At 44.2% G+C, this 25,011-nt stretch overlaps 1 protein-coding gene across 1 annotated transcript in view; it reads left to right on the forward strand.

The window, feature by feature from the left end:
* Positions 1 to 25,011, forward strand: part of LOC124613640 (sodium/potassium/calcium exchanger Nckx30C) — a 1,525,550-nt gene that overhangs the window by 893,167 nt on the left and 607,372 nt on the right. The window contains exon 6 of the mRNA XM_047142355.1: positions 7,196 to 7,460. Coding sequence (XP_046998311.1) covers positions 7,196 to 7,460 — 265 coding nt within the window. The remainder of the gene's footprint in view (positions 1 to 7,195; positions 7,461 to 25,011) is intronic.

A 25,011-nucleotide genomic window follows, 5' to 3' on the forward strand; every position in this document is an offset into this window, starting at 1 on the left:
GCCACTAACGGGTAACTAATTAAGCTGACGTATCACTGGGTACGCCTTTCATCACCTAAATTGCGACCCCAGACAAAAGCTTCGAAAACCCCGATCATCTGGGTCACATCGGATTATTTTTCAGGACACACACGGTCTGTAGACGACTAGTTGCCCAATGGTCGCGATGAAACGTGGGGAGCAGAGACATGAGAGGGGAAACGTTTCCTCGCTTGCGTTTCAGTGCTGACAACTCCAGTAGGGGCGAGTCTCTTACCGAAAGGTACATGTAAGCTACACACGAGAGTGACAAGTCTTTGTGAAAGCGCGTTATAGAGGCGTATATTTTCAAACGTAGCAATCACTTGCAGTAAGAAATATGACTGTAAATGAAGATGCTTTTAATACAGTTCATTGAGCAGAAGGTAAATGATGTTTAAAATATTCAGTTGTCTGTACGGGCGGGGCGGCGTCGCGGTGCATGCGATCGCCGATTGTCGGCGGCTTCTCATTGTCTCAATAAAAACGTATGGCAAATACAGGGTGTTTGCGGCATAATGTTCATACACACCTAGTAGCCGCTTAACAGAGTTCAGTGTCGTAAGTTTACCATATTTCGAGACCAAAATTCGGGACACACTAAAAATTTTGACATTGCAAGAAAAGTCTTAATTAAATGTAATAAATGCAAACTATTGCTTTAATTTGTTACAAAAGTACATTAATTTATGTTTTATCTATACTTTCTAAGATAAAGGAGTTGGAGCCGACATGTAGTATTTATCCGTGCTGTAAAGTTTCTTCAGCATGTCTGTGGTCTTCAACAGCATATGAAGACATGATACTCAGTCTAGTCACTAACATTTCTTTCGTAGTTTTTACAACAAACTGTTTTGTCACTGCTCCACCTGTTAGTACCAGCATACTGCAGAGGTGAAATGAACATCCAATTTGGGATAAATCGTTTCATAATCATTCAATCCGGGACAAATAGCTGTCCAGAATTACTTTTGAAAAAATTCGGGACAGAGGTAGAAAAATCGTGACTCTTGCGAATAAAAAAGAAGGAGGGGAGGGGAGGGGGAGGGACGGATGGTCACCTTAAAGAAAAAGCTAAGTTTTAAATTTCACGTACAGAAACAGTTCACACAGGCGGATCGTATAAACATGCCATCATTTGACCATCGGTCAGACTCCCACATGGACGATGTAGCAATAAGCATCACTGGCGTAGAGAAACAGCTGAAAGGTTTGAAAGCTAATAAATTACCAGGTCCGGATGGAATCCTAGCTCGATTTTAGAATGAGTACTTTGTGGTACTGACCCCGTACCTGATCTGATTTACCGTGGACCTCTCGGCCAGCAAAAAGTCCCAAGAGACTGGAAAAAAGCGCAGGTTACTCCAGTATATTAGGAGGATAAAAGAACGGACCCGCAAAATTAAAAATCAATATCCCTAAAATCAGTTTGCTGCAGTGTCCTTGAATATATTCTCAGATCGAATATATTAAACTTTCTTGAGACTGAGAGGCTTATGTCCATGAATCAGCATAGTTTTTGAAAGCATCGCTTGTGCGAAACTCAGCTTGCCCTTTTCGCACATGATATACTGCGAACTGTGGATGAAGGGCAACAGGCAGATACCATATTTTTAGATTTCCAGAAAGCATTTTACACAGTGCCCCTTTGCAGGCTGTTAACGAAGGTAGGAGCATATGCAGTAAGTTCGCAGATACGTGAGTGGCACCAAGACTTCTTAAATAGCAGAATCCAGTATGTTTTCCTCTGCGGTGAATGTTCATTAGAAACAAGCGTATCGTCAGGAGTGCCCTTGGGAAGTGTGATAGGACAGCTGTTGTTCTCTACGTATATAAATGATGGACTGGGTTGCAGGAATCTGCGGCTATTTGCTGATGATGCTGTAGTGTGTGGTAAGGTGATGAAGTTGTGTGACTGTAGGAAGATACATGATGACATAGACAAAATTTCTAATGAGTGTGATGAATGACAACTAAACCTAAATATGGAAAAATGTAAGTTAATGTAGATAAGTAGAAAGAACAAATCTGTTATTTTCGGATTCAGTATTAGTAGCGTGTTTCCTGACACAGTCACGTCGTTTCTATATCTGGGCGTTACGTTGCAAAGCGACATGAAATGGAACGAGCTTATGAGAACTGTGGTAGGGAAGGCGAATGGTCGACGTCGGTTCATTGGGAGAATTTTAGGAAAAGGTGGTTCACCTGTAAAGTAGGCGGCATATAGGATGCTGGTACGACCTATTCTTCAGAACTGCTAGAGTGTTTGGGTTGCGTACAGGTCGGATTGCAGAAAGACATCGAAGCAATTCGGAAGCGAGCTGCTACATTTGCTACCGGTAGGTACAATACTTACTTGTAAGTGTTACGGATATGCTTCGGGAACTCAAATGCGACTCTCTGGCGGGAAGGCTACATTCTTTCCGAGAAACACTGTTAAGAAAATTTAGAGAACTGGCATTAGAAGCTGACTGCCGAATGATTCTACTGCTGTCAACATACATAGCGCGTAAGGACCGAGAAGATAAGATATGAGAAATTGGCTCTCATGCGGAGGCACACAGACAGTCGTTTTTCCCTCGCTCTGTTTGCGAGTGCAACAGGAGAGGGAATGAATAGTAATAGTACATGGTACCCTCCGCCAGCACCATACGGTACGTTGCGGAGTATTTATGTGGATGAACTGTAGATAAAATGTGTGCGCCATCTGTAGCACACAGGATATCTAAACGATATTCCAGTACAAAGTCCGGCCTAGCGTGTCCTCGATAACGTGTGATGTTGCTGCTCTGATGCGAAATCGCAGTCCTACATGTCCCACCCAAAGAAAAAAATGTAGCGTGCTTCCGCAGGACTTGTATGTCAGATCTGGTCTGTACCAAATGGCTCTGAGCACTATAGGACTTAACTTCTGAGGTCTTCAGTCCCCTAGAACTTAAAACTACTTAAACATAACTAACCTAAGGATATCACACACATCCATGCCCGAGGCAGGATTCGAACCTGCGACCGTAGCGGTCACGCGGCTCCAGACTGTAGCGCCTAGAACCGCACGGCCGCCGCGGCCGGCGGTCTGTATCAACCATTCCACACACTATACCAACTGATGGGGTGTGACCAGACGACAGTTAAAATGGGAAAGTATGAAAAAAAAAAACAGCTTTAGCTTTGTGTGAACATTACGCCGCAAACCAACCCTTTCTACCTATTTCCATTTCTGAAATATACGTGATCGAAGCTGTTGAGATCACTTTGGAACATCTTTTATGTTTATAGGAGTGTAGGAGAGCATCTAAACCTGCTTGTCTCCGTGTTTTTAACAGAATAAAACGAAGGAAGTACCTACGGCCCTGTCCTCATTTGCTTTATTTTAACTAGGGTTGATTACAGTCTGTTTCTTTCCAGTCAATCGAATTTCCCACACCCGAAAAAAAGATACGGGTTTACCCTAGACAGTTATGTAAAAATCTCTTCAGTAACCCTTTGGACGCCCTCAAAGCTAGTACCAGTGCAGGGAAACCCAATGCTGCAAAATTATAACTTTCCTCTAAGCTAATTAACTGAAATACCATTTGTGCCCCCAGTAATATTTAGAGAGTTCGGCCACAGTTTATTTGAACAAGGTTACAAGATGTTATAACGTTAGTCAAGTGATCAGTTTTAAGGTAATGTTTTTAAAACGCATCTCCTCGCTGTGTTCCAGTCTTGGAAAGGCGAGTTGCAACTTGGTTTGACTCCACACCGGCTCGAGTCGATTTTGCCAGCCACTTGAGTGTGGGTATTTTGCGATTTTTCCACACTCATCTTGGCGAATGCTGAGCCAGTTAACAATTTCAGTCTCTTTTGCAAGATACGCGATCACTTAAAATATGATAAACATATCAACATACTAACACTATTACGCAGACACTTTCACCTTCAGAGGTAACCTGGAGTTGCATCGTCAAGATTATTGTGAGCCGATTGTTGTAAGAAACTGCAAAGTTTGAAATTTATAAATGTGTTTTGTTCGTCTGTCCTGCTTAAATCGAAACAAATAATACTGCAATTGATTCTGAGGGATCAAAAGCCTGATAAAAATAAATAAGTCTTAACTATTACATAAATCTATGTTTCTATGAATCAGTGGAACATTTATGAATGGGATAAATCATATGACTGCGTATTAGATGTAAATCGCAAGATAAATTCAATGCGACACACAGTATCTGCAAGGGAGATCCATATTATGAAACTACATTAAAAATGAAATTCAGAGTAAATTAACGAATAATGACAAACTCCTTCGCGATAAAATACTTCCCACAATATGTTATATAATATGCTTAAAATACAACTGATCGAGTCACCAATAAAAAGAGTTTATCGTATCAGGAAACGAAATATCGCTGTTGGGTGTCAGCCGGAGGGAGAAGAGAGAGATAGACCTTCAGTAAATTTAAATTAAAAATATCTATTTAAGTAAAATATTACTATCTAACACATTTTTAAAGTGGCCTAAAATGTATTAAATAATACTGATTACTGACGCCTACAGATACTTCTGAATATTTTTGCTTGTGAATTTTTAACAGCTGTAACAATACTTGTAAAATTTAATACGAAAAACGTGGCACGCATGCAATAGGTAACTGATGTTTGAAAAGCTGTGTCTAAGTCGCTAACAATTTTATTGCATTTCAAATAATTTGAACTGTTCTGTGATTTTTCTCAACGATTGTTACTCTCAACACTCGTTTCTATTATCTGCTGCATGCGCCCCGCGTTTTCCGTTTTCAGTTTTACAAGCATAGCTATTAAAAATTCACAAGCAAAAATTTTCACGACCTCTGAATCTGTATAGAGCTAGGACAGATTGTTTAACACCTTTTAGCCCCATTTACAGACATGTATACCGAAAGTTTTTTATTTAAACAGTTATTGTCTGCTTTTTACTCTTGTGTGTGTGATATTTTTGGTTGATTTCAAATATTTCAATGAGACATACGGTAAATTTCAGGTTTATTTCAGTTTCTCTTCTACTGAATCAACCAGTGTATTGTTTCCTTCTAAGTAATGTAAAAATTAGAGAGAATCGAGCCTACATGGAAGCTTAGCAGCAAACATTCGCGATTGGAAAAGGAAAACAGGGAAACAGCAGTGGTACATCAAGCAGTCTCCACCCTACAGCAGAAAAGAAAGCCAGATAACCGGCCGTTGTAGCCAAGCGGTTCTAGGCGCTTCTGTCCGGAACCGCGCGACTGCTACGGTTGCAGGTTCGAATCCTCCCTCAGGCATGAATGTGTGTGATGTCCTTAGGTTAGTTTGGTTTAATTAGTTCTAAATTCTAGGGGACTGATGACCTCAGATGTTAAGTCCCATAGTCTCAGAGCCATTTGAACCAAAGCCAGATAATATTGCATTGTCATCCAGTTCTGAGCTAAGTTGAAAGTTTCAGGTCTTTGGCTTGTTGGGAAGTTAGTTTAAAATCAGTTGCAAAATGTGTACTGAACAGACAGATCGACCGAAGAATAAAATACCCTCCGCCACACACTAGACTCTAAAGTTAGTTAATATTGCAGTGCCATCCAGTTCTAATCTATGTGGAAAGTTTAAAGTGTCTAGCTTATGGGGAAGGTAGTTTCAATCAGTTGCAACATCTGTACTGAGCAAGCAGACAAGAAACAATCGTAGTAAAAAAACTTTAAAAAGTGATCGTTCATTTATATATGCACAAATTTAAAGAGAAGCAGCAGATGTAAAATTTTTAAAACTAATCAAAAACTGAAATTTAACACCATGAAAAATATTTAACAAGCACAAAAATTCACATTTAAGTAAGTAAATTTAAACATTTTGCATATACTTCATTTTTTAAATACACGGTTTATTTGCATCTTCTTGAAATGAATATTTTATTTGACTGCTAAAAAATTCGAAGGCGCAGTGAAAACATTCAGATAACGGCCGAAAACGACAGACACTTGCGTAAGTTGGTTGTATCGCAATGAACGAAACCCCTCAAACCTGGCCAGTGAATTAAAACATTCATTAAATGGCCGCAGCCGTCAGAGATTTGTTTCAGTCGGTTGTCTCATACTGACTGAAACCAGTCAAACCCGGTGAGTGAATGAAAACATCCATACAGCTGACATGGCCGTGGAGATTAGTTTCATTCGGTTCTTTCATTCGACTGAAAAAACCGACTGACAGAAAAAACAATCGATTGACCAGACGGTTGTTAAAAACAGTCGGGTGTTCCATCACTAGGTCGAAGACGTGCCTGGAGACGTCCTGGACAGCTGTGGGAAACCTACCTCAGTACCGCCCGCCATACGGCCCGACAACCAGGACTGATGGTATGCAGTGCCATTTCTTTTCACATCGGGACGCCTTTTGTTGTTATGGGCCCGACCCTTACAGCATAGTGCTACGTCAACGATATTGTACACCCCGAACGTTGCCCTAGATGTCAAGCCATCCTGGATTTACATTTCAGCAAAATAATGCCCGCCCGCAAACGGTTAGAGTTTCTACTGCTTGTCTTTGTGCTTGCCACACCCTGCCTTGGCCTACAAGGTCTCGGGATCTCTTTCCAACTGAGAATGTTTTGAACATTACGAGAAGGCCCCTCAAACCGTTTGAGGATTTTGACGATTCAACATGACAATTGGACAGAATTTTGCACAGTATTGCCCAGGAGGTCATCCAACAACTTTATCAATCACTGCCAAGCCGAATAACTGTCTGCATAATGGCCAGCGGTGGGCCAACAACGCGTTATTAACTTGCTCTTTTTCTGAAACCTTTCTCCTGAATAAATTATCCAGTTGTTCTCGAATGTACTCATTTGAACGTGAGTACCTTTTCATTACATGTACCGATTTCTGTCACATTCGGATAATTCCTTTTTTTTTTTTCCTTAGAGTTTATTTATCAGCCTATGCGGAAGGACTGATATGAGATACGATACGAGAAGAGTTGGATAATTTCTAGCAACTCTGCGTTGAAGCTGAAAGTGTCTGTTACGTCACATCAAAAACAACTTTTATGCAATTTAGCTTATAATGAAGAAAAATCCTTTCGTTCGAAAGCAATTATTTAGATGTAGCTCAAGTTCTTGCAGTAGACCTTGCGTTGGCAAAACCGGGTCAAAATGCAGCAGAGTGAGGGAGTCTTGGCGGTGTTGGTGTTGCAGCACGCGAGCAACGCGGCCACGTCGAGCCAGACGAGCGTGGGCGGCGGCTCGGGCGCGGGCGGGTCGGCGGGCAGCGCGGCGGGGGCGGCGGGGGCGGCGCCGGGCGTGGCGGGGGCGGTCACCGGGCCCGGGCTCGTCGTGGGCCGGCCCGTCGCCTCCTCCTCGTCCGGCCACCACCACCACCACCATCACCACCACTCGGGCACCAAGTTCCGGCACGGGCTGCTGCAGCTCATGATCCACACAATCGACCCGCTGCACGACGGTAAGTACAACGTCGCCCAGCTCTTTCGACGAACTGCACTAGCGGACGGACGATGCACCTCCCGTTTCGACATCCCGTGACGACAGTGGACTACATATACCAGTGCTGTGGATAATTCGCTATTTTTGTATCGGCTCCAGAAGCATACCCGTACCACAACACGCGATTCTTCTAAAGAGTGATGACAGTAATTGGTCGTATTGTGCGGCGATCGCTACTAGATGGGTGGGGAAATGCTCCTCCGCTTGTGATGTCTACGTAGCTGTGCTCCCATCCTGGCGTTGTGGGTTCGATGGCGGATGTGGAAATTCGGAACCCGTCATCGAGACACCAAATATGCTCTTTATTAACATAGAATGTATGTTTGTTTCTAGAATGCTGAACTTCAGTATTGGAAATCGATTCCAAGTACCTATGCAGGGGCACCACGTGCAGGAATCAGCTTCATTCCAGGAATGAAACTGATGGCTGAAAGACCTCATGGCCAATATGGCAGTGCCATCTTTGCCAAACCCGATCTCCAGATTCTTACGACTTCCATCATAGAGCAAAATAATATTGAAATCATTACTGTAGAAGTTAGAAACCTTGTAATTTCCTCTCTCTACAAGCCTCCTAATGAAGCATTCTTGTTTCATCCTCCTGCTAATTTCAACAGCCTGAAGCCATCTGTAATTATTGGTGACTTCAACAGCCATAGCACTGTTTGGGGCTACTCTCAGGATGATCCAAATGGAAATGCCGTACGAGAATGGGCAGAACTGCATCAACTATCTTTGATCCACGGTAAAAAACTTCCTCCGCCTTTCAATAGTTGTAGATGGCAAAGAGGCCTGATCTTATTTTTGTGAATGAGAAATTGGCTGAACGAAGTATCAAATCTCTTTGTACACCGGTTCCTCACACGCAGCACCGTCCAATTATGTGTCAATTGATACCAGCAATCCCCTCACACACCGTGTCCTTCAGGTGAAGGTATAATTTGAAGAAGGAAAGCTGGCAAACATTCTCCACAATTCTTGATCAAAGGATTACAACAATTGATCCCGTTCCTGAGGCATACGAAGAGTTTATGGAAGTAGTCCAGTATTGCTCAAGAAAAACCATTCCTAGAGGCTGTAGGACCAGTTACATTCAAGGTCTTACCTCCGAAACATCGACTTTATTGAAAGAATATCAAGACCTATTCAAAAACGACCCTTTCAGTGATGAAACTATCTCTAGGGAGCGGCGTGTTATTTCCTGCATTTCTGAATCCAAACGCAACCAATGGAACAAATTAATGGAAGAATTGGATATAAGAAGAACCAGTTACAATGCCTGGAGGTTAATTAGACTCCTCAGTAATGATAAAACGAAGTTCTCACTACATAGTAACATCTCTGCAAATCAAATTGCAGGTCAGCTCGTGGAGAACGGCAAACCAAGTAAAGCTAGAATTGGACTCAAACGAATAGCCGAGAAACTGATGTGCCAGGAAAACATTATACTCTCTTACCATTTTACAACGGAAGATCTGAATAGAGCACTGAATAAATGCAAAACTGGTAAAGCGGCAGGAATGGATGACATCTCGATCGTTGGTCCTGCCAGTAAGCAATGGCTCTTGGACTTATTCAACAATTGCATCAACTGCTGCAAAATCCCTAAACTGTGGAGAAAAGCCAGAGTTATTGCAATTCTGAAGCCTGTAAAGAACGCAAGCGATCCCAAGAACTACCGACCAATCTCCTTACTATGTCATTTACATAAAATCTTGGAAAGAATGATTTTGGACTGACTATCTGATGTGGTAGAACCATTGCTCATATCAGAACAAGCCGGATTTTGACTAGCGGGAAGCTGTACTTCACAAGTACTTCACCTAACACAATATGTAGAAGACGGCTATGAAAACAACAAAGTCACTGATGTAGATTTTATTGTCTTGACATCAGCCTATGATACTGTTAACCAAAATAAAGTGCTTAACATGACTGGGGATTACAAACTCACCCAAATGATTGAGTGCTTTCTTCAGAACAGAAGGCGTTTTGTTGAATTTCAAGGTCAGCGGAACAGATGGAGGAATGTAAAGAACGGCCTTCCACAAGGGAGTGTGCTAGCTCCTATACTTTTTAATATCTACACAAGTGATCAGCCCTGCCCGCAAGGGAGAAAGAGATTTATTTATGCTGATGATGTCGCTCTAGCAGTTCAAGGAACATCATTTGAACATATTAAAGAGAAGCTCCCCCATGCTCTAGAAATTCTAAGTGGCTATTACCAAGACAATCAGCTGAAGACAAACCCAGCAAAAACACATATTTGTGAGTTCCATCTTAGAAATAGACATGTACACTCCTGGAAATGGAAAAAAGAACACGTTGACACCGGTGTGTCAGACCCACCATACTTGCTCCGGACACTGCGAGAGGGCTGTACAAGCAATGATCACACGCACGGCACAGAGGACACACCAGGAACCGCGGTGTTGGCCGTCGAATGGCGCTAGCTGCGCAGCATTTGTGCACCGCCGCCGTCAGTGTCAGCCAGTTTGCCGTGGCATACGGAGCTCCATCGCAGTCTTTAACACTGGTAGCATGCCGCGACAGCGTGGACGTGAACCGTATGTGCGGTTGACGGACTTTGAGCGAGGGCGTATAGTGGGCATGCGGGAGGCCGGGTGGACGTACCGCCGAATTGCTCAACACGTGGGGTGTGAGGTCTCCACAGTACATCGATGTTGTCGCCAGTGGTCGGCGGAAGGTGCACGTGCCCGTCGACCTGGGACCGGACCGCAGCGACGCACGGATGCACGCCAAGACCGTAGGATCCTACGCAGTGCCGTAGGGGACCGCACCGCCACTTCCCAGCAAATTAGGGACACTGTTGCTCCTGGGGTATCGGCGAGGACCATTCGCAACCGTCTCCATGAAGCTGGGCTACGGTCCCGCACACCGTTAGGCCGTCTTCCGCTCACGCCCCAACATCGTGCAGCCCGCCTCCAGTGGTGTCGCGACAGGCGTGAATGGAGGGACGAATGGAGACGTGTCGTCTTCAGCGATGAGAGTCGCTTCTGCCTTGGTGCCAATGATGGTCGTATGCGTGTTTGGCGCCGTGCAGGTGAGCGCCACAATCAGGACTGCATACGACCGAGGCACACAGGGCTAACACCCGGCATCATGGCCGTACACCACTGGTGATCGTCGAGGGGACACTGAATAGTGCACGGTACATCCAAACCGTCATCGAACCCATCGTTCTACCATTCCTAGACCGGCAAGGGAACTTGCTGTTCCAACAGGACAATGCACGTCCGCATGTATCCCGTGCCACCCAACGTGCTCTAGAAGGTGTAAGTCAACTACCCTGGCCAGCAAGATCTCCGGATCTGTCCCCCATTGAGCATGTTTGGGACTGGATGAAGCGTCGTCTCACGCGGTCTGCACGTCCAGCACGAACGCTGGTCCAACTGAGGCGCCAGGTGGAAATGGCATGGCAAGCCGTTCCACAGGACTACATCCAGCATCTCTACGATCGTCTCCATGGGAGAATAGCAGCCTGCATTGCTGCGAAAGGTGGATATACACTGTACTAGTGCCGACATTGTGCATGCTCTGTTGCCTGTGTCTATGTGCCTGTGGTTCTGTCAGTGTGATCATGTGATGTATCTGACCCCAGGAATGTGTCAATAAAGTTTCCCCTTCCTGGGACAATGAATTCACGGTGTTCTTATTTCAATTTCCAGGAGTGTAGAAAGGAAATTGCAGGTGTTCTGGGAAGGTAAGCAATTAGAACACTGCTTCACTCACAAATATCTTGGAGTAACTCTTGATCGAGTACTTACCTACAGAATACATTGCTTGAACACCAATCAGAAGGTATCTGAAAGGAAAAGGAACAAAATTTTCTGGAAAATATCGGGTACAACCTGGGGGACGCATCCTCGCATCTTAAGAACTTCTGCTGTAGCTCTTTGTTATTTAGCTGCAGGATATGCTTGCCCTGTCTGGTGCAGATCTAGTCATGCTAAACAAGTGTATATCGCCTTGAATGAAACCTGCAGACTCATTACGGGATGATTGAGATCTACACCACTTGATAAAGTATATTGTCTAGCGAGCATCCCAGCTCCAGATATCCGCCGTGAATGTGCATCCAGACTGGAAAAGTCTAAGGCATTGTATCTGAAGAACCACGCATTACACGGGTGTCAGCAAGCAGTACCAAGGCTCAAGCGAAGGAAAAGCTTTCTCCATTCAACTGAAAGCCTCACTGAACCACTTTCGAACTTCAGAGTCAATTCATGGTGTTCCAAATTCAGCTACCTTGCAGGGTGGATGATCCCGACCGAAAGCCTCCCACCAGGTCACAAAGAAAGCTGTTCGATATGGAAGACCCTCAACAGGCTGCGTTCTGGAGTTGGAAGAACGAAGACCAACTTGAAAAAGTGGGGATTTGCATGCGATTCCACAGCATGTGAATGTGGTGAAGAAAAGACAATGAGTCATCTTCTTGTCTGCAGCCTATGCCCAACGTCATTTTCGCCACAGAATGTCATCGATGCCACCAAGGTTCAAATGGCTCTGAGCACTATAGGATTTAACATCTGAGGTCATCAGTCCTCCAGAACTTAGAACTACTTAAACCTAAATAACCTAAGGACATCACACACCCCATGCCCGAGGCAGGATTCGAACGTGCGACCGCAGCGGTCGCGCGGTGCCAGACTGAAGCGCCTAGAACCGCTCGGCCACACCGGCCGCCGATGCCACCAAGGAAGCATGCGAAGTTGCTGCATACTGGTCACTCCGCATTTAATTGTAATTGTAATGCTTATAGTTCCATGTTTTGGAACATTTTGTAAAACTTGTAAGCTATGGTGTGTGTTTCTGACACGAGTAAATGAAACATAGAATGTAGGGAACACTAGCTGGAGACGCGTGTGCGACCACATCCCACGGGCGCAGTGTCAGTAGGGCGACGCTGCAAGGCTCGGATGAGGCGAGGCGAGGCAGGGCTCCTCCGGGGCCGACGCAATGCTACGCCTAGGCACCGCTGACGGTCAGGCAGTCGAAGGCAGAGTGCCTGGTGATCGAGGCCCCGCCCTGCTTGGCTTAGGCTGCGGTCACAGTGGCATCGATGGATTCCGCCGTCGATCGGCGTCGGCTGAAGACTGCTTGTCTTTTCAAATCAGTACACTACTTCTAGCGCCGACCCCAGTGTAGCCTACCTCATCGTCCGAAGGTAAAGACTTCGGACGACAGTCAGTGAATTCAAATCAGTCTGTTTTCTCCGGTCAGATCGACCGACTTCTCACACACAGGATGTGGGCTGTAAGAAGCTGAGGACTTTAGTCCAAGAAAGAGTGAGTTTGTCGCCGGCCGAAGTGGCCGTGCGGTTAAAGGCGCTGCAGTCTGGAACCGCAAGACCGCTACGGTCGCAGGTTCGAATCCTGCCTCGGGCATGGATGTTTGTGATGTCCTTAGGTTAGTTAGGTTTAACTAGTTCTAAGTTCTCGGGGACTAATGACCTCAGCAGTTGAGTCCCAAAGTGCTTAGAGCCATTTGAACCATTTTTTTGAGTTTGTCGCGTCCTGAGGATAAAAAATCATATTCAGGTTTCAGGTTAGAGTCTATCGACTGAAATCGCAGGTTTATATGAAACCACAAGTAGACAAAATATTTATCGTACATTTTAGGCGTTAATTATAACTTCAAAAATAATATATTCAAGTGAAAAATGTGGCGTGCTTTTAGTATTTGGATTATAGTGTCGATAAATTAATACTGTATTGCTACTTACTGCGGTTTCTTTGCCAGTAGGGAGGTGATTTTCTTTCATGAAGTTGTTTCCGAATCTGTATGTTTTTCCACTTTTCAGTGCGTTAGCTGTTCACAGTTTTTTATTATAAACTTTATGCTTGTCTTCCACACGTATGCTGAACGACATTCATTCAAGGTTATTTGACGTATGCCTGCATAACTTCAAATGAATACAGCAAACCAGAGTGTCTGTGATATTACTTTTTCAGGTCACCACGAGTCATTCTGAGTCTGTAACATAACGTTTCTCCCTTCATGTCATATGTTGCTAAAACTTCTCTGGTTATTCCGATAACCAGAGACAGAGTGTACAGTACTCGCCACCTCTTTTTCGAGACAGATATAGCTTATTCACAAGCATTCCGGGTCTTTTTAATAGAAAAAGCCACAATGCAGCTCCCACCTCCAAACACGGAGGCATCATGGTGTCCGTCCCACTCCAGGTTAAAATCTGAGCTACTTTACACACACAAGAGATTCTAACCTAACCGTACCAAACCTTGCCTTACCTACTTGACGCCGCTAAAAGCTGACGAAGTGGATCGGCCGAACTAAGCTGCTGGCCGATGTTAACGGGCGAAACTGGCGACGGCGTCTGACAAGTGTTGTCGGTGACACACTGAACGTAGCCTCAGGCTGCGGTCATCGGCTGCAGTGCTGGTCAACAGCGTCTTTGCTGGGCGGCAGGGTGGTCAGCGTGCCTGAGGCGGGACTGGCTTACGATGACGACGACTGCCCAGCGGACTGGACACCACTGCCGGGCTCAGACATCCCCGGTCGCTGGATGAACGCACATAAATAGCACCTCGGCGATCGTCTGTTTGGCCACTGCTGGCTGTAGTATCCCGCAGCGTAACCGGCAAAACACTGACTCGACACCACTTCCTTGCCGCAAGAGAATGGTCAGTATCTGCACAGTGTATTCAATTATCCAGCATACTCCACCTAGCTCGCATAGCAGACAAGTGCTGTTCGTCGCTAAGTCTATTGATCACACGCCACAATAGTGTTTATATAATGACTCGCCATTATTATCTTGGACTACTCTCTCCCGCTAGTGAGAGCTTGGCCAGCGACGATCGTGGCTTCTTCCGACCGATGTACGGCGTGCTGGCTGGAATCTTCCACCCCTCGTGTGTCGTGCTTTCACTGTTCCACCGCTTCAGAATGTAACTTCCGCAGCTTCGCTGCTCTAAGCATTTTACCAGGTGCAAGTGTTTCTATTGCGACTTACAGAAAGTCAGTGGTAGTGACCGTGAGTAATACTCGCAAGAAAGTGTGAGGTGAACCGTCGCAGTCGTGGGAAACAATGCTGCCATCTGAAAGGGAACTACAGCTCGTCGTTCCTTAGGATCTGCACACTGTGCTGCATGGTATAAAAAACTGGTCTCTGCCACGGAAACTAAGCATTTGCAGATATGTGTTCATTGCGCCTTATTTGGTCTTTGTTATTTCATGTACCGCCTCCAGCAAAACAACATAGTTCTCTTAAACACATTGCGTGACTTTATCTCTCTATTCAAAAACACACCTTGAGAGTTTTTTTTTTATTCCAAAGCAGTGTTTTTGAAAGCTTATTGAGGGGCAGTGTAAAGCTCTGTGATAAATACACAAATTTCCTTTAACTTGGAGAGGTTGAAAAAATCAGCCAACCAGTTGCAAATAAAGGTTTATTGGAACCCTTGACCTAGGTTTAGTCAGTTTTAAACCTGATTTCTTCGGAAGAACACAATTTTAAAAGCCGGCCGGTGTGGCCGTGCGGTTCGAGGCGCTTCAGTCTGGAACCGCGTGACCGCCACGTTCGCAGGTTCGAATCCTGCTTCGGGCACGGATGTTTGTGATGTCCTTAGCTTAGTTAGGTTTAAGTAGTTCTAAGTTCTGGGGGACTGATGACCACAGATGTTAAGTCCCATAGTGCTCAGAGCCATTTTTGAACACAATTTTAAAATTGTCGATATGTAGATCAAGGGCTCCAATAAATCTTTATTTGCAACTGGTTGGCTGATTCTCTTCAACCTCTCCATGTCTACTGTCACACAGTTGCTGAAACAGCAGCCATATTTACGATTTTAAAACTTTCTTTTAAACTGAACCCATAACTGGAAAGTGCGGCGGGACTCAGTTCAATTCAGTTTATTGCCATAAATTTTGGACCTGTTATCTGGAAACTCTAAGCAGGTCGCACATTTTCAATAATTATCATGTGTCTGTGTGTGTATGAGAGAGAGAGAGAGAGAGAGAGAGAGAGAGAGAGAGAGAGAGAGAGAGAGAGAGAGAGAGTGTGTGTGTGTGTGTGTGTAATGTGTGTGTGTACTGATACAGTACGTCACATCATTGCTATACAGGATGACCAAACTAACTCTGCCACCTCGTATATTCCAGAAACGAAACAAAAAGTGAAAAATACGGTTGGCCAGGGATTCACCTATTTGAAGGGGTCACACAAAGAGCAGAAAGGCGCAATCCATAAATGCAAACAACCATCACTTTCGGCACAAAGTTACGTTTTTTTCAATGGCATATGTATGTTTTTCACTACAGTTAGTGACGAGAGACTTGTTTACCCTGTTAGAAACTATATATCTTCCAGTACGTAGACTTTAAAGAATGGTAACGGAGCAACAGTAACGCTTTAATGTGCAGAGCTACGGTAGCCTACAGCAGTGTTTACCACAGCGCAGGCAACCCGCATTATGTCATTACAGCTTTGCAGCAGAAACTATGGCACCGACTCCATTACTTAAAAGCTAAATATTCGAGAATGTATAGGGCTTAGAGCAGTGAAACCAAGTCTGACATCACTATTTCAACTTCTAGTTCTCATTTCCGTAGGAAAATATATATGTGCCATTTTTTCTAAAAAAAACATAACTTTGTGTTGAAAGAGATATTTGTTTACATTCATAGATTGTGCTTCCTGCCCATTCTGTGAGCCCCTTAATAGGTACATCCCTTGCCAATTGCATTTTTCACATTTTATTTCATTTCAGAAATATATGAAGCGGCAAAGTTAGGTGGGACACACTTTATAATATAGAAATAGAATGTTGGAAATATAATGAAGCAAAACAACATAAAATAAAAGAAATATAATTAAAGCCCTAACTGAATAATATTCGGCTTAAATAACTATAGCTGTTACTGACCGCCTGGAAGAGTTCCACGTTTGTCCAACTAACTACAACTATACCTACGTCTAGACCCATTGTTGCTCGCTATTCTTCATCGCCCCCACTGGTATGTGCACGTCTCAGTAAATCTTCTGTCTACGTTTAGCTGGGCAGATGGCCATTGCATTTTGCCTAATATACTTTACTATGGTACTGACAATTCGTGTTAAGCTCTTGCTTTCCACTTCGGATCTACTGACGTTATTTTGATTATCAGAGGCTCCACTGGAGCTTCATCTTAAAGACTGAAAGTTCATAGGTGGCCAGTTGGAAATTCGACGTGAAATGCAATCACCACAGCCCGAATTGTTTTCTAAATCGTCGAAAACCTACCTGTGTGCAATTATATTACTAATGGTTACCCTTCAGCCGCACGGCCTCATGATAAACGCCATCTTGGCGAAGTAAATTTCCAGTTTTCAGTTTTGAAATCACTACAGCAACTCCATACTGTGCAAAGATAACACATACGTGTAACTGGACCCTTAAGTTTCTTAGTCAACAAATTTTACGGTCTGGATTGTGTAGCACAATGTATTTCGCTTCCTGATCATTTGTAAAGGCTATTTGCGGTACCAACGTTAGTGTCGAGACAATCATGGAGGAGACAGCAAAACAAACCAAAAGACAGACATACCGCATTCCGTTTCACAACGTTCTTTTACAAAAGAATATCAAGGAGTAGTGTTCTAGTTTAATTCTCGCACCACTACATAGGTGTTTGATACAGATGTTAGAGTCAGTTGCGCTGAGAAGCAACTGGAAATGGACATAATTTGGACAAAGCTCCACGGTCCGGTGCAGTCATTATCAGATTCTGCACCTAATTTGCGGATCTTTTCCTCTTCTAACCACGATCTACCGTAGATCCCGTGCCCAGTAGCTGGAAGCAAGCATACGCCACACTCGTCTGCAAGAACGGTAAAGGTGGTTTACAAAACTAATGCCCATTATCCTTGCAATCCATTTATTGTAGAATCTTAGAACATATTCACAGCTCAAACGTAATGACGTATCTCGAACAAAATGACCTCCTTCCTGCCAACCAACATGTATTCCGGAAACTTCGATCATGTGAAAACCCAGCTCGTACGTTTCTCACCTCACCTCCTGAAAAGTATGTATCAAGACAGATACAGTACTTCTTGATTTTAGAAAATCATTGGAATCAATACCACACCTACGCCTATGATAGGTGGCACAATGGCATGGGTATCAAGCGAAAGTTTTGACTGTATTGAAGATTTCTTCGTTGGGTAGACGCAGCATGTTATTCGAATGGAAGCATGGAAGTAACTCCAGGTGTGCCCAAGAGAACTATGTAGTGACCCTTACTGTTCATGCTGAATATTAATGGTCCTGCCAACATTAGTAACCTCAGAATCTACGCAGATGATGCAGTTACATATAATCAAACACTGTGTGGAAAAAGCTGGGCAGATATTCAACCGAATCCTGTTAAGAGTTCAAAGTGTTGTAAAAATTGGCAATCGTCATGAAACAGTGCACTTCAAAAAATGAAAAAAGACGTCTTATCTGTGACTCCCATCTCGGTAACTCATACAAACACTGGTGCGTAACAATTTGTAGAGATATGCACCGAAACGATTGCATACAATCATAAAAGTCGTAAGAGTCGTGCTCCAGTGTGTGGGACCCATACCAAATAGGACTAGTGAGGGTCCTGGCCATACAGCGAGAAGGGCAAGAGAATTGCTCACAGTTTGTTTGATCCTTGGGAGAGTGTGAGAAAGATGCTGAAGAAACTGAACTGCCAGACGGTTGAAGATAACGCAAAATGTTCCGGGAAGCCTATTTAAAGAGTTACAAGAACGAACTTTAAATAATGAACCTAGGAACATATTGTCATCCCCCTGTGTCTCGCTTCCGTGGGGATTGTGAAGACAAGATTATACTAAATAGAGCGGGCACAGAGACATCATTCCCGCGCTCCATACGTGAATGAAACCCAAAGAAACCCCAATAACTAGTACAATGGGAATTAGCTCTGTACCATGCCCTTCACAGACATTTCCATAGTATGTTCGTAGATGTAGATGACTAATGTGAGCGTCAAAATACACCTGACGATTACCCACAGACACCAAAATGCATTGCCGAAAATAATAAAGAACGAACATTACTGAACGAAAGCGCCATGTATTAGACAGCTGTACAAAAATAACTTTCCTCAAATACACTCCTGGAAATTGAAATAAGAACACCGTGAATTCATTGTCCCAGGAAGGGGAAACTTTATTGACACATTCCTGGGGTCAGATACATCACATGATCACACTGACAGACCCACAGGCACATAGACACAGGCAACAGAGCATGCACAATGTCGGCACTAGTACAGTGTATATCCACCTTTCGCAGCAATGCAGGCTGCTATTCTCCCATGGAGACGATCGTAGAGATGCTGGATGTAGTCCTGTGGAACGGCTTGCCATGCCATTTCCACCTGGCGCCTCAGTTGGACCAGCGTTCGTGCTGGACGTGCAGACCGCGTGAGACGACGCTTCATCCAGTCCCAAACATGCTCAATAGGGGACAGATCCGGAGACCTTGCTGGCCAGGGTAGTTGACGTACACCTTCTAGAGCACGTTGGGTGGCACGGGATACGTGCGGACGTGCATTGTCCTGTTGGAACAGCAAGTTCCCTTGCCGGTCTAGGAATGGTAGAACGATGTGTTCGATGACGGTTTGGATGTACCGTGCACTATTCAGTGTCCCCTCGACGATCACCAGTGGTGTACGGCCAGTGTAGGAGATCGCTCCCCACACCATGATGCCGGGTGTTGACCCTGTGTGCCTCGGTCGTATGCAGTCCTGATTGTGGCGCTCACCTGCACGGCGCCAAACACGCATACGACCATCATTGGCACCAAGGCAGAAGCGACTCTCATCGCTGAAGGCGACACGTCTCCATTCGTCCCTCCATTCACGCCTGTCGCGACACCACTGGAGGCGGGCTGCACGATGTTGGGGCGTGAGCGGAACACGGCCTAACGGTGTGCGGGACCGTAGCCCAGCTTCATGGAGACGGTTGCGAATGGTCCTCGCCGATACCCCAGGAGCAACAGTGTCCCTAATTTGCTGGGAAGTGGCGGTGCGGTCCCCTACGGCACTGCGTAGGATCCTACGGTCTTGGCGTGCATCCGTGCGTGGCTGCGGTCCGGTCCCAGGTCGACGGGCACGTGCACCTTCCGCCGACCACTGGCGACAACATCGATGTACTGTGGAGACCTCACGCCCCACGTGTTGAGCAATTCGGCGGTACGTCTACCCGGCCTCCCGCATGCTCACTATACGCCCTCGCTCAAAGTCCGTCAACTGCACATACTGTTCACGTCCACGCTGTCGCGGCATGCTACCAGTGTTAAAGACTGCGATGGAGCTCCGTATGCCACGGCAAACTGGCTGACACTGACGGCGGCGGTGCACAAATGCTGCGCAGCTAGCGCCATTCGACGGCCAACACCGCGGTTCCTGGTGTGTCCGCTGTGCCGTGCGTGTGATCATTGCTTGTACAGCCCTCTCGCAGTGTCCGGAGCAAGTATGGTGGGTCTGACACACCGGTGTCAATGTGTTCTTTTTTCCATTTCCAGGAGTGTATTTATGTGCTGTGAGGCACCTCTCGCGCAAAATATAATCTCTTTGTGACTAATGATGCTTTAAAAACTCCAGTGTACCTCTAATGAGCTTCAGTCGAGAATTCTGAGTTCTTTCAGCCATTGCGATAGACTTTTCAATCTCAGCTCTGTTTCTTTGTTATTTTTCTCTTCAACACTTCAAGCATTTCTTTCAACAACACATTTTGTGCGGAACATTCAGAAGTAACGTTCTGACTGCCTTTTCTTCAGTTCTCTCGTAGTCACTCGCGTACCCTCCACCTAATTAAAACGGTTATTATGGATTGAACCGAGAATCAGAAATATATGCCATTTAGTTTGTAGTTCGATTAACAGCGCTGAATATGATTACACTTCACTCTGTGCGTTACAAAATATTTTCAAATTGTTATTTAACTTCATTAATTGAATACGATTCAATAAATAATTTTACATTTCTGGAATTCGATCTCGATCTCGCCTCTGTTGTTTCGAGTACTGTGCACTTGAGTTTTTACGTTGCGAGTTAACGTCACCAAATCCGTCACAGGGTTTATTCGTGTTTTCTTTTTCAGCGAGCTTTACTTTTTCGACAAGAGGTAATTGTTTTATGCTTGATACTGTCAATACCTTATTGAAAAGAAAGGACTTGCCAAGAGGTCTGCGTTATAAACGTTTCAGCTTCGTCAGGTTTAACGGGACATCTCTTGCATTCATTTCATACTTTTATTTTCGATTTAAGGAATTTATAAGCACTAGAAATATGTAAATGCCCGTTTATTAAATTTTTCAGCAACTTTTAAAAAAGTTTGAAACGTACTGATAACTTTCCTATTCTATCTGTGTGACTGAGAAAGTATTTCACAAGTAACCATAATTTGAACACGAAGAATCTCATGAGAGTCCATCTCTTATTTCTTTGTAAAATATGAGGTATTACTGATTTATCGTATTCAATAATATATTTTTAATTCCTTTAACTTAGAAAGAGTCGTGCCCTCAAGTCTCAAGAATCCTTAGAGATTATACCTAACTGCGTACAATACACGACCTACAATTATTTTTATTACTATTATTATTACTATTGTTGTTGTTATCATTATTATTGTATACTGCTCAAAAGAATTAGGAAAACATGTCTTGGGCAACTGCCATATTCCATTGAGGACTGGGTATATTACTAAATTATACCTTATCTTTCACAAGTTAAGAACACAACAAAATATTACATCCTCGACCGTTTACATAAAAAGATCTGAAACTACGATAGATGTCGAAAACAAAATGGAAACAGTCATTCACCCCGTCGTCCTGGGTGATTTTCATTGGACTTTCGGAGCTTCAGTAACGTTTATGTCCACCGTGAGCGTTTATCGCTGCCTGACACCTACGTATTAGTCTACGGAGGTCAGTCAGTGTTATCTGTTCCTTTTTCTCAATGAGAACCCAAGAGTGTTCTTCGAGAGTCTGTAATAGAACAGAATGACCACGAAAACGTCTGTCAAGCATGTTCTACATGTACACGATGGGGCTTTGATTGGGACCGACCACCGACCATTCGATTAATTCAAGGTCCAGGCTTTCCAAGACATCCTTGCTGATGCCCGCCTGCCTGGCAGTGAGGTGGCCCTAGACACTGGAAAGATCCATATGGCTCTAAATACTGTAACTTCCCCACAACACCACAGAACTTTGGAAATCTGTCCATTTCCTAAACAACATTTGGCAGGTACCGCTCTCTAAGGGTACCCACACACGGACACAGCCATCACCTCACGTCAGAGGCTATCTGAACTCGTCTGTGAATGACACGTTTCGTCGGTGACGAGGCTGCCTGTTGACATGGGAACGGCAGACCTGAAGGCTAGCTGCAAGACGTTGTCTTGTCAAGCGGGTACTGGAACAAAAAGTCTGTTTCGTAACGTCCTTTCTCGTAACCTTTTCATTACAGTCTGATCGGCCACAGTGGTCCTTTTGAGATAGGCTTTCAGTACTCTGGCGATATTCGTACGACGCTGCAACGCAGACATGGCCAGGTATCGATCTTCACGTGAGGATGTAATGCATCAGCGACTTGTCCAAGTCACCTTGTGTAATCCAGCGTGTCCACAAACTACGGAAAACACGTGGGGACGCATTTGCATCTGCAGCAACACAATTGAAAGTCCATCGTGTTTGGATCACACAGACTACTTTTGCAACATGCACTGCATTAAAATGTCGCGTTGCAAGTGCTTGTTTGAATACAACGTCCACAAATGATAACTGCCGTCAGTGCGCCTCATTAGAAAACGTTGTCACACCTGTATTCAAAATGGCTCTGAGCACTATGGGACTTAACTTCTGAAGTAATCAGTCCCCTAGAACTTAGAACTACTTAAACCTGACTAACCTAAGGACATCACACACATCCATGCCTGAGGCAGGATTCGAACCTGCGACCGTAGCGGCCGCGCGGTTCCAAACTGTAGCGTCTAGAACCGCTCGGCAACTCCTGCCGGCTCACACCTGTATTCACCTCCTTCTGAGGGGCCACTTGACACTCTAATGCATAACATAGTCAATAGATGGCGAATGATTTTAATTGTTTCCTGCACTGAGAGCGAAGATCTCAAGACACGCAATAAGACCACAGGTACCGTGTGTATCGGAACAGATTTAAGGTAGCGGGCGTTGATACACGTGTTCCCTAATTCTTTTGAATAGTGTATTTATGAACATAGATATTACAGAAATGCTAGTTATAACAAGACCACGTAACGCAAATTTTTAATAATATGACATTCCTCGCAAATGGGACTAATGATACGCTAACAGAAAGGCAGGACAGCAGTACTAAATTAATCAAATCTGTAGAAGACGCTAGTTGATTAGGACAAAGAGTGCGAAGTAATAGCGTAAAGTTAGAAAGAAAGACAGAAGGAAAAAATTAAAATGGATTAAATGAAGAACCAGTGACACTCAATTTTACTACGAATATTTGAACACTGTTGATGCACCCAGTGGAAAATGCGTGATGGAATGGTAAAATGTTTAACCAAGTTTCTGTTCCCTTTAACGTAGACTATCAAGCCAGTCTGTAAGCAGTAAGGTAAAGCTGCTATCACTTTAGTCAGAGTCTCATACTCATGGCTCCCTTCTACTACCGAGTCGACTAATTTCGGAGAGAACTGCGATGACAGAGTACGCGATGTGTGACGGGGATTGATAGTTGACGAAGATTCGCAGAACAGTACTGTTTAAATTCGCACACAGGCGGTGGAAATTCTACAATGAGTCAAGAAGCCTATGCCATCTTTCTTTTATAGACTGTTGTTGTTGTTGTGGTCTTCAGTCCTGAGACTGGTTTGATGCAGCTCTCCATGCTACTCTATCCTGTGTAAGCTTCTTCATCTCCCCATAGACTAGGAACATGAAGAAGAACACATCATATTAGTGTGCTCTTAAGGTCACGAAAGGCCTGCCACGGGATATCTACAAATAATATCAGTTGGTACGGCAGTGAAATTGGAGCTAAACTTGACATAAATACTGAGATTATACACATTACTGAACCAGTTGTCACGTTTTACTACAGATTCTCCTAATTCAGTCACGCCCCAAGAGAATACAGCTCGTCTACATTTGACAAAAAGCTATTGTAGGTGCAAGAATCTATATGTGCACAATATTGTTACTGATGGGTTACACATATGTTGAGTGCATTCCCAATCTTCATGCAATCAATCACCGAAGACACTTTCCCCTAGACTACACCTCCGCCAGCAAACAGCCACAGACTGCCGCTCACCCTCTCCGTCTGTGTATATAGAGTACAACAGTGGTCATATCACATTTTACTGGCGCTCTCCTGATGATACCAACGTCTCCGATAAACGCTGGCCGTACACGACAACATAGTGGGTTCTACTACTTAAAAAGTCTTGGAGCTACTCGCATATCAGAGGACATATTCCGTATGCTCACACCGTCGTTAACAGTCTGCCCTGCGGCACCGTGTCAAACACTTTCTGGATATCTGGAAATATGAAATCTGTTTGATTCCCTTAATCCATAGTTCCCAGGATATCGTGCGTGAAAAGGGCAAGTTCAGTTTCGCACGAGCAATGCTTTCTAAATCCGTATTGCGTTGTGGATATAGGCTTTTATCTCTCAAGGAAATGTAGTATATTCGAACTTTGACTACGCTCAGTAATTCTACAGCAAACCGAAGTTAAAGATATTCGACTGAAATTTGTTCATCCGTTCCTTTAACGGTTCGTGTAAAAGGCAGCCATGTGCACTTTCTTCCAGTCGCTTGGGACTTCCCGCTGGGCGAGAGATACCCGATAAATGCAAGCTAAGTAATGGGACCATGCTGAAGAGTTACTCTCCGTGAAACCGAAGTGCTATTAAACTAAGTCAATTTTTTTTCAACCCCTGAGGTACCTATTTCTATGCCATGGACACGGAAGTTTGAGCGGCTGTCAAACGATGGGACGTCTGTACGATTCTTCTGCCTAGACCAGTTATTTTAATGCGAAATTGAAATTTCCCGCTTATCTTTTACCGTCTTCTGTTGACACATCAGACTAGTCGACGAGTGACTGAATAAAAGCCTTCAACCCGTTTCGCCATTTTACGTAGCATCATTTTTTTTCTACCGTCTAACGGTGAAACTTGTACACTTCGCGCATCGCTCTTTTTATAGACGTACTAATTTGTACGAACTTTTATCCGTCAATATTTCTGCATTCTTTTTTGAGCGATTGTTCAACTATATCCGTTTTCTGTATTTTCTGAATTTTTTTACTGAACCCCCGTAGGTTTTCTTCCGTCTTTAATCCACTTACTCGGCACACATTTCTCCAGAGCGCGATTTAAGATCACTTTCAACTTTACTCAACATTCTTGTACTTCCGTTAAATTGGAACTACGTGACGTGGATATATTGTCTATGTAGGATGGTCACAACTG

This window comes from Schistocerca americana, chromosome 4, assembly GCF_021461395.2.
Source record: "Schistocerca americana isolate TAMUIC-IGC-003095 chromosome 4, iqSchAmer2.1, whole genome shotgun sequence".
Classification (NCBI taxonomy): domain Eukaryota; kingdom Metazoa; phylum Arthropoda; class Insecta; order Orthoptera; family Acrididae; genus Schistocerca; species Schistocerca americana.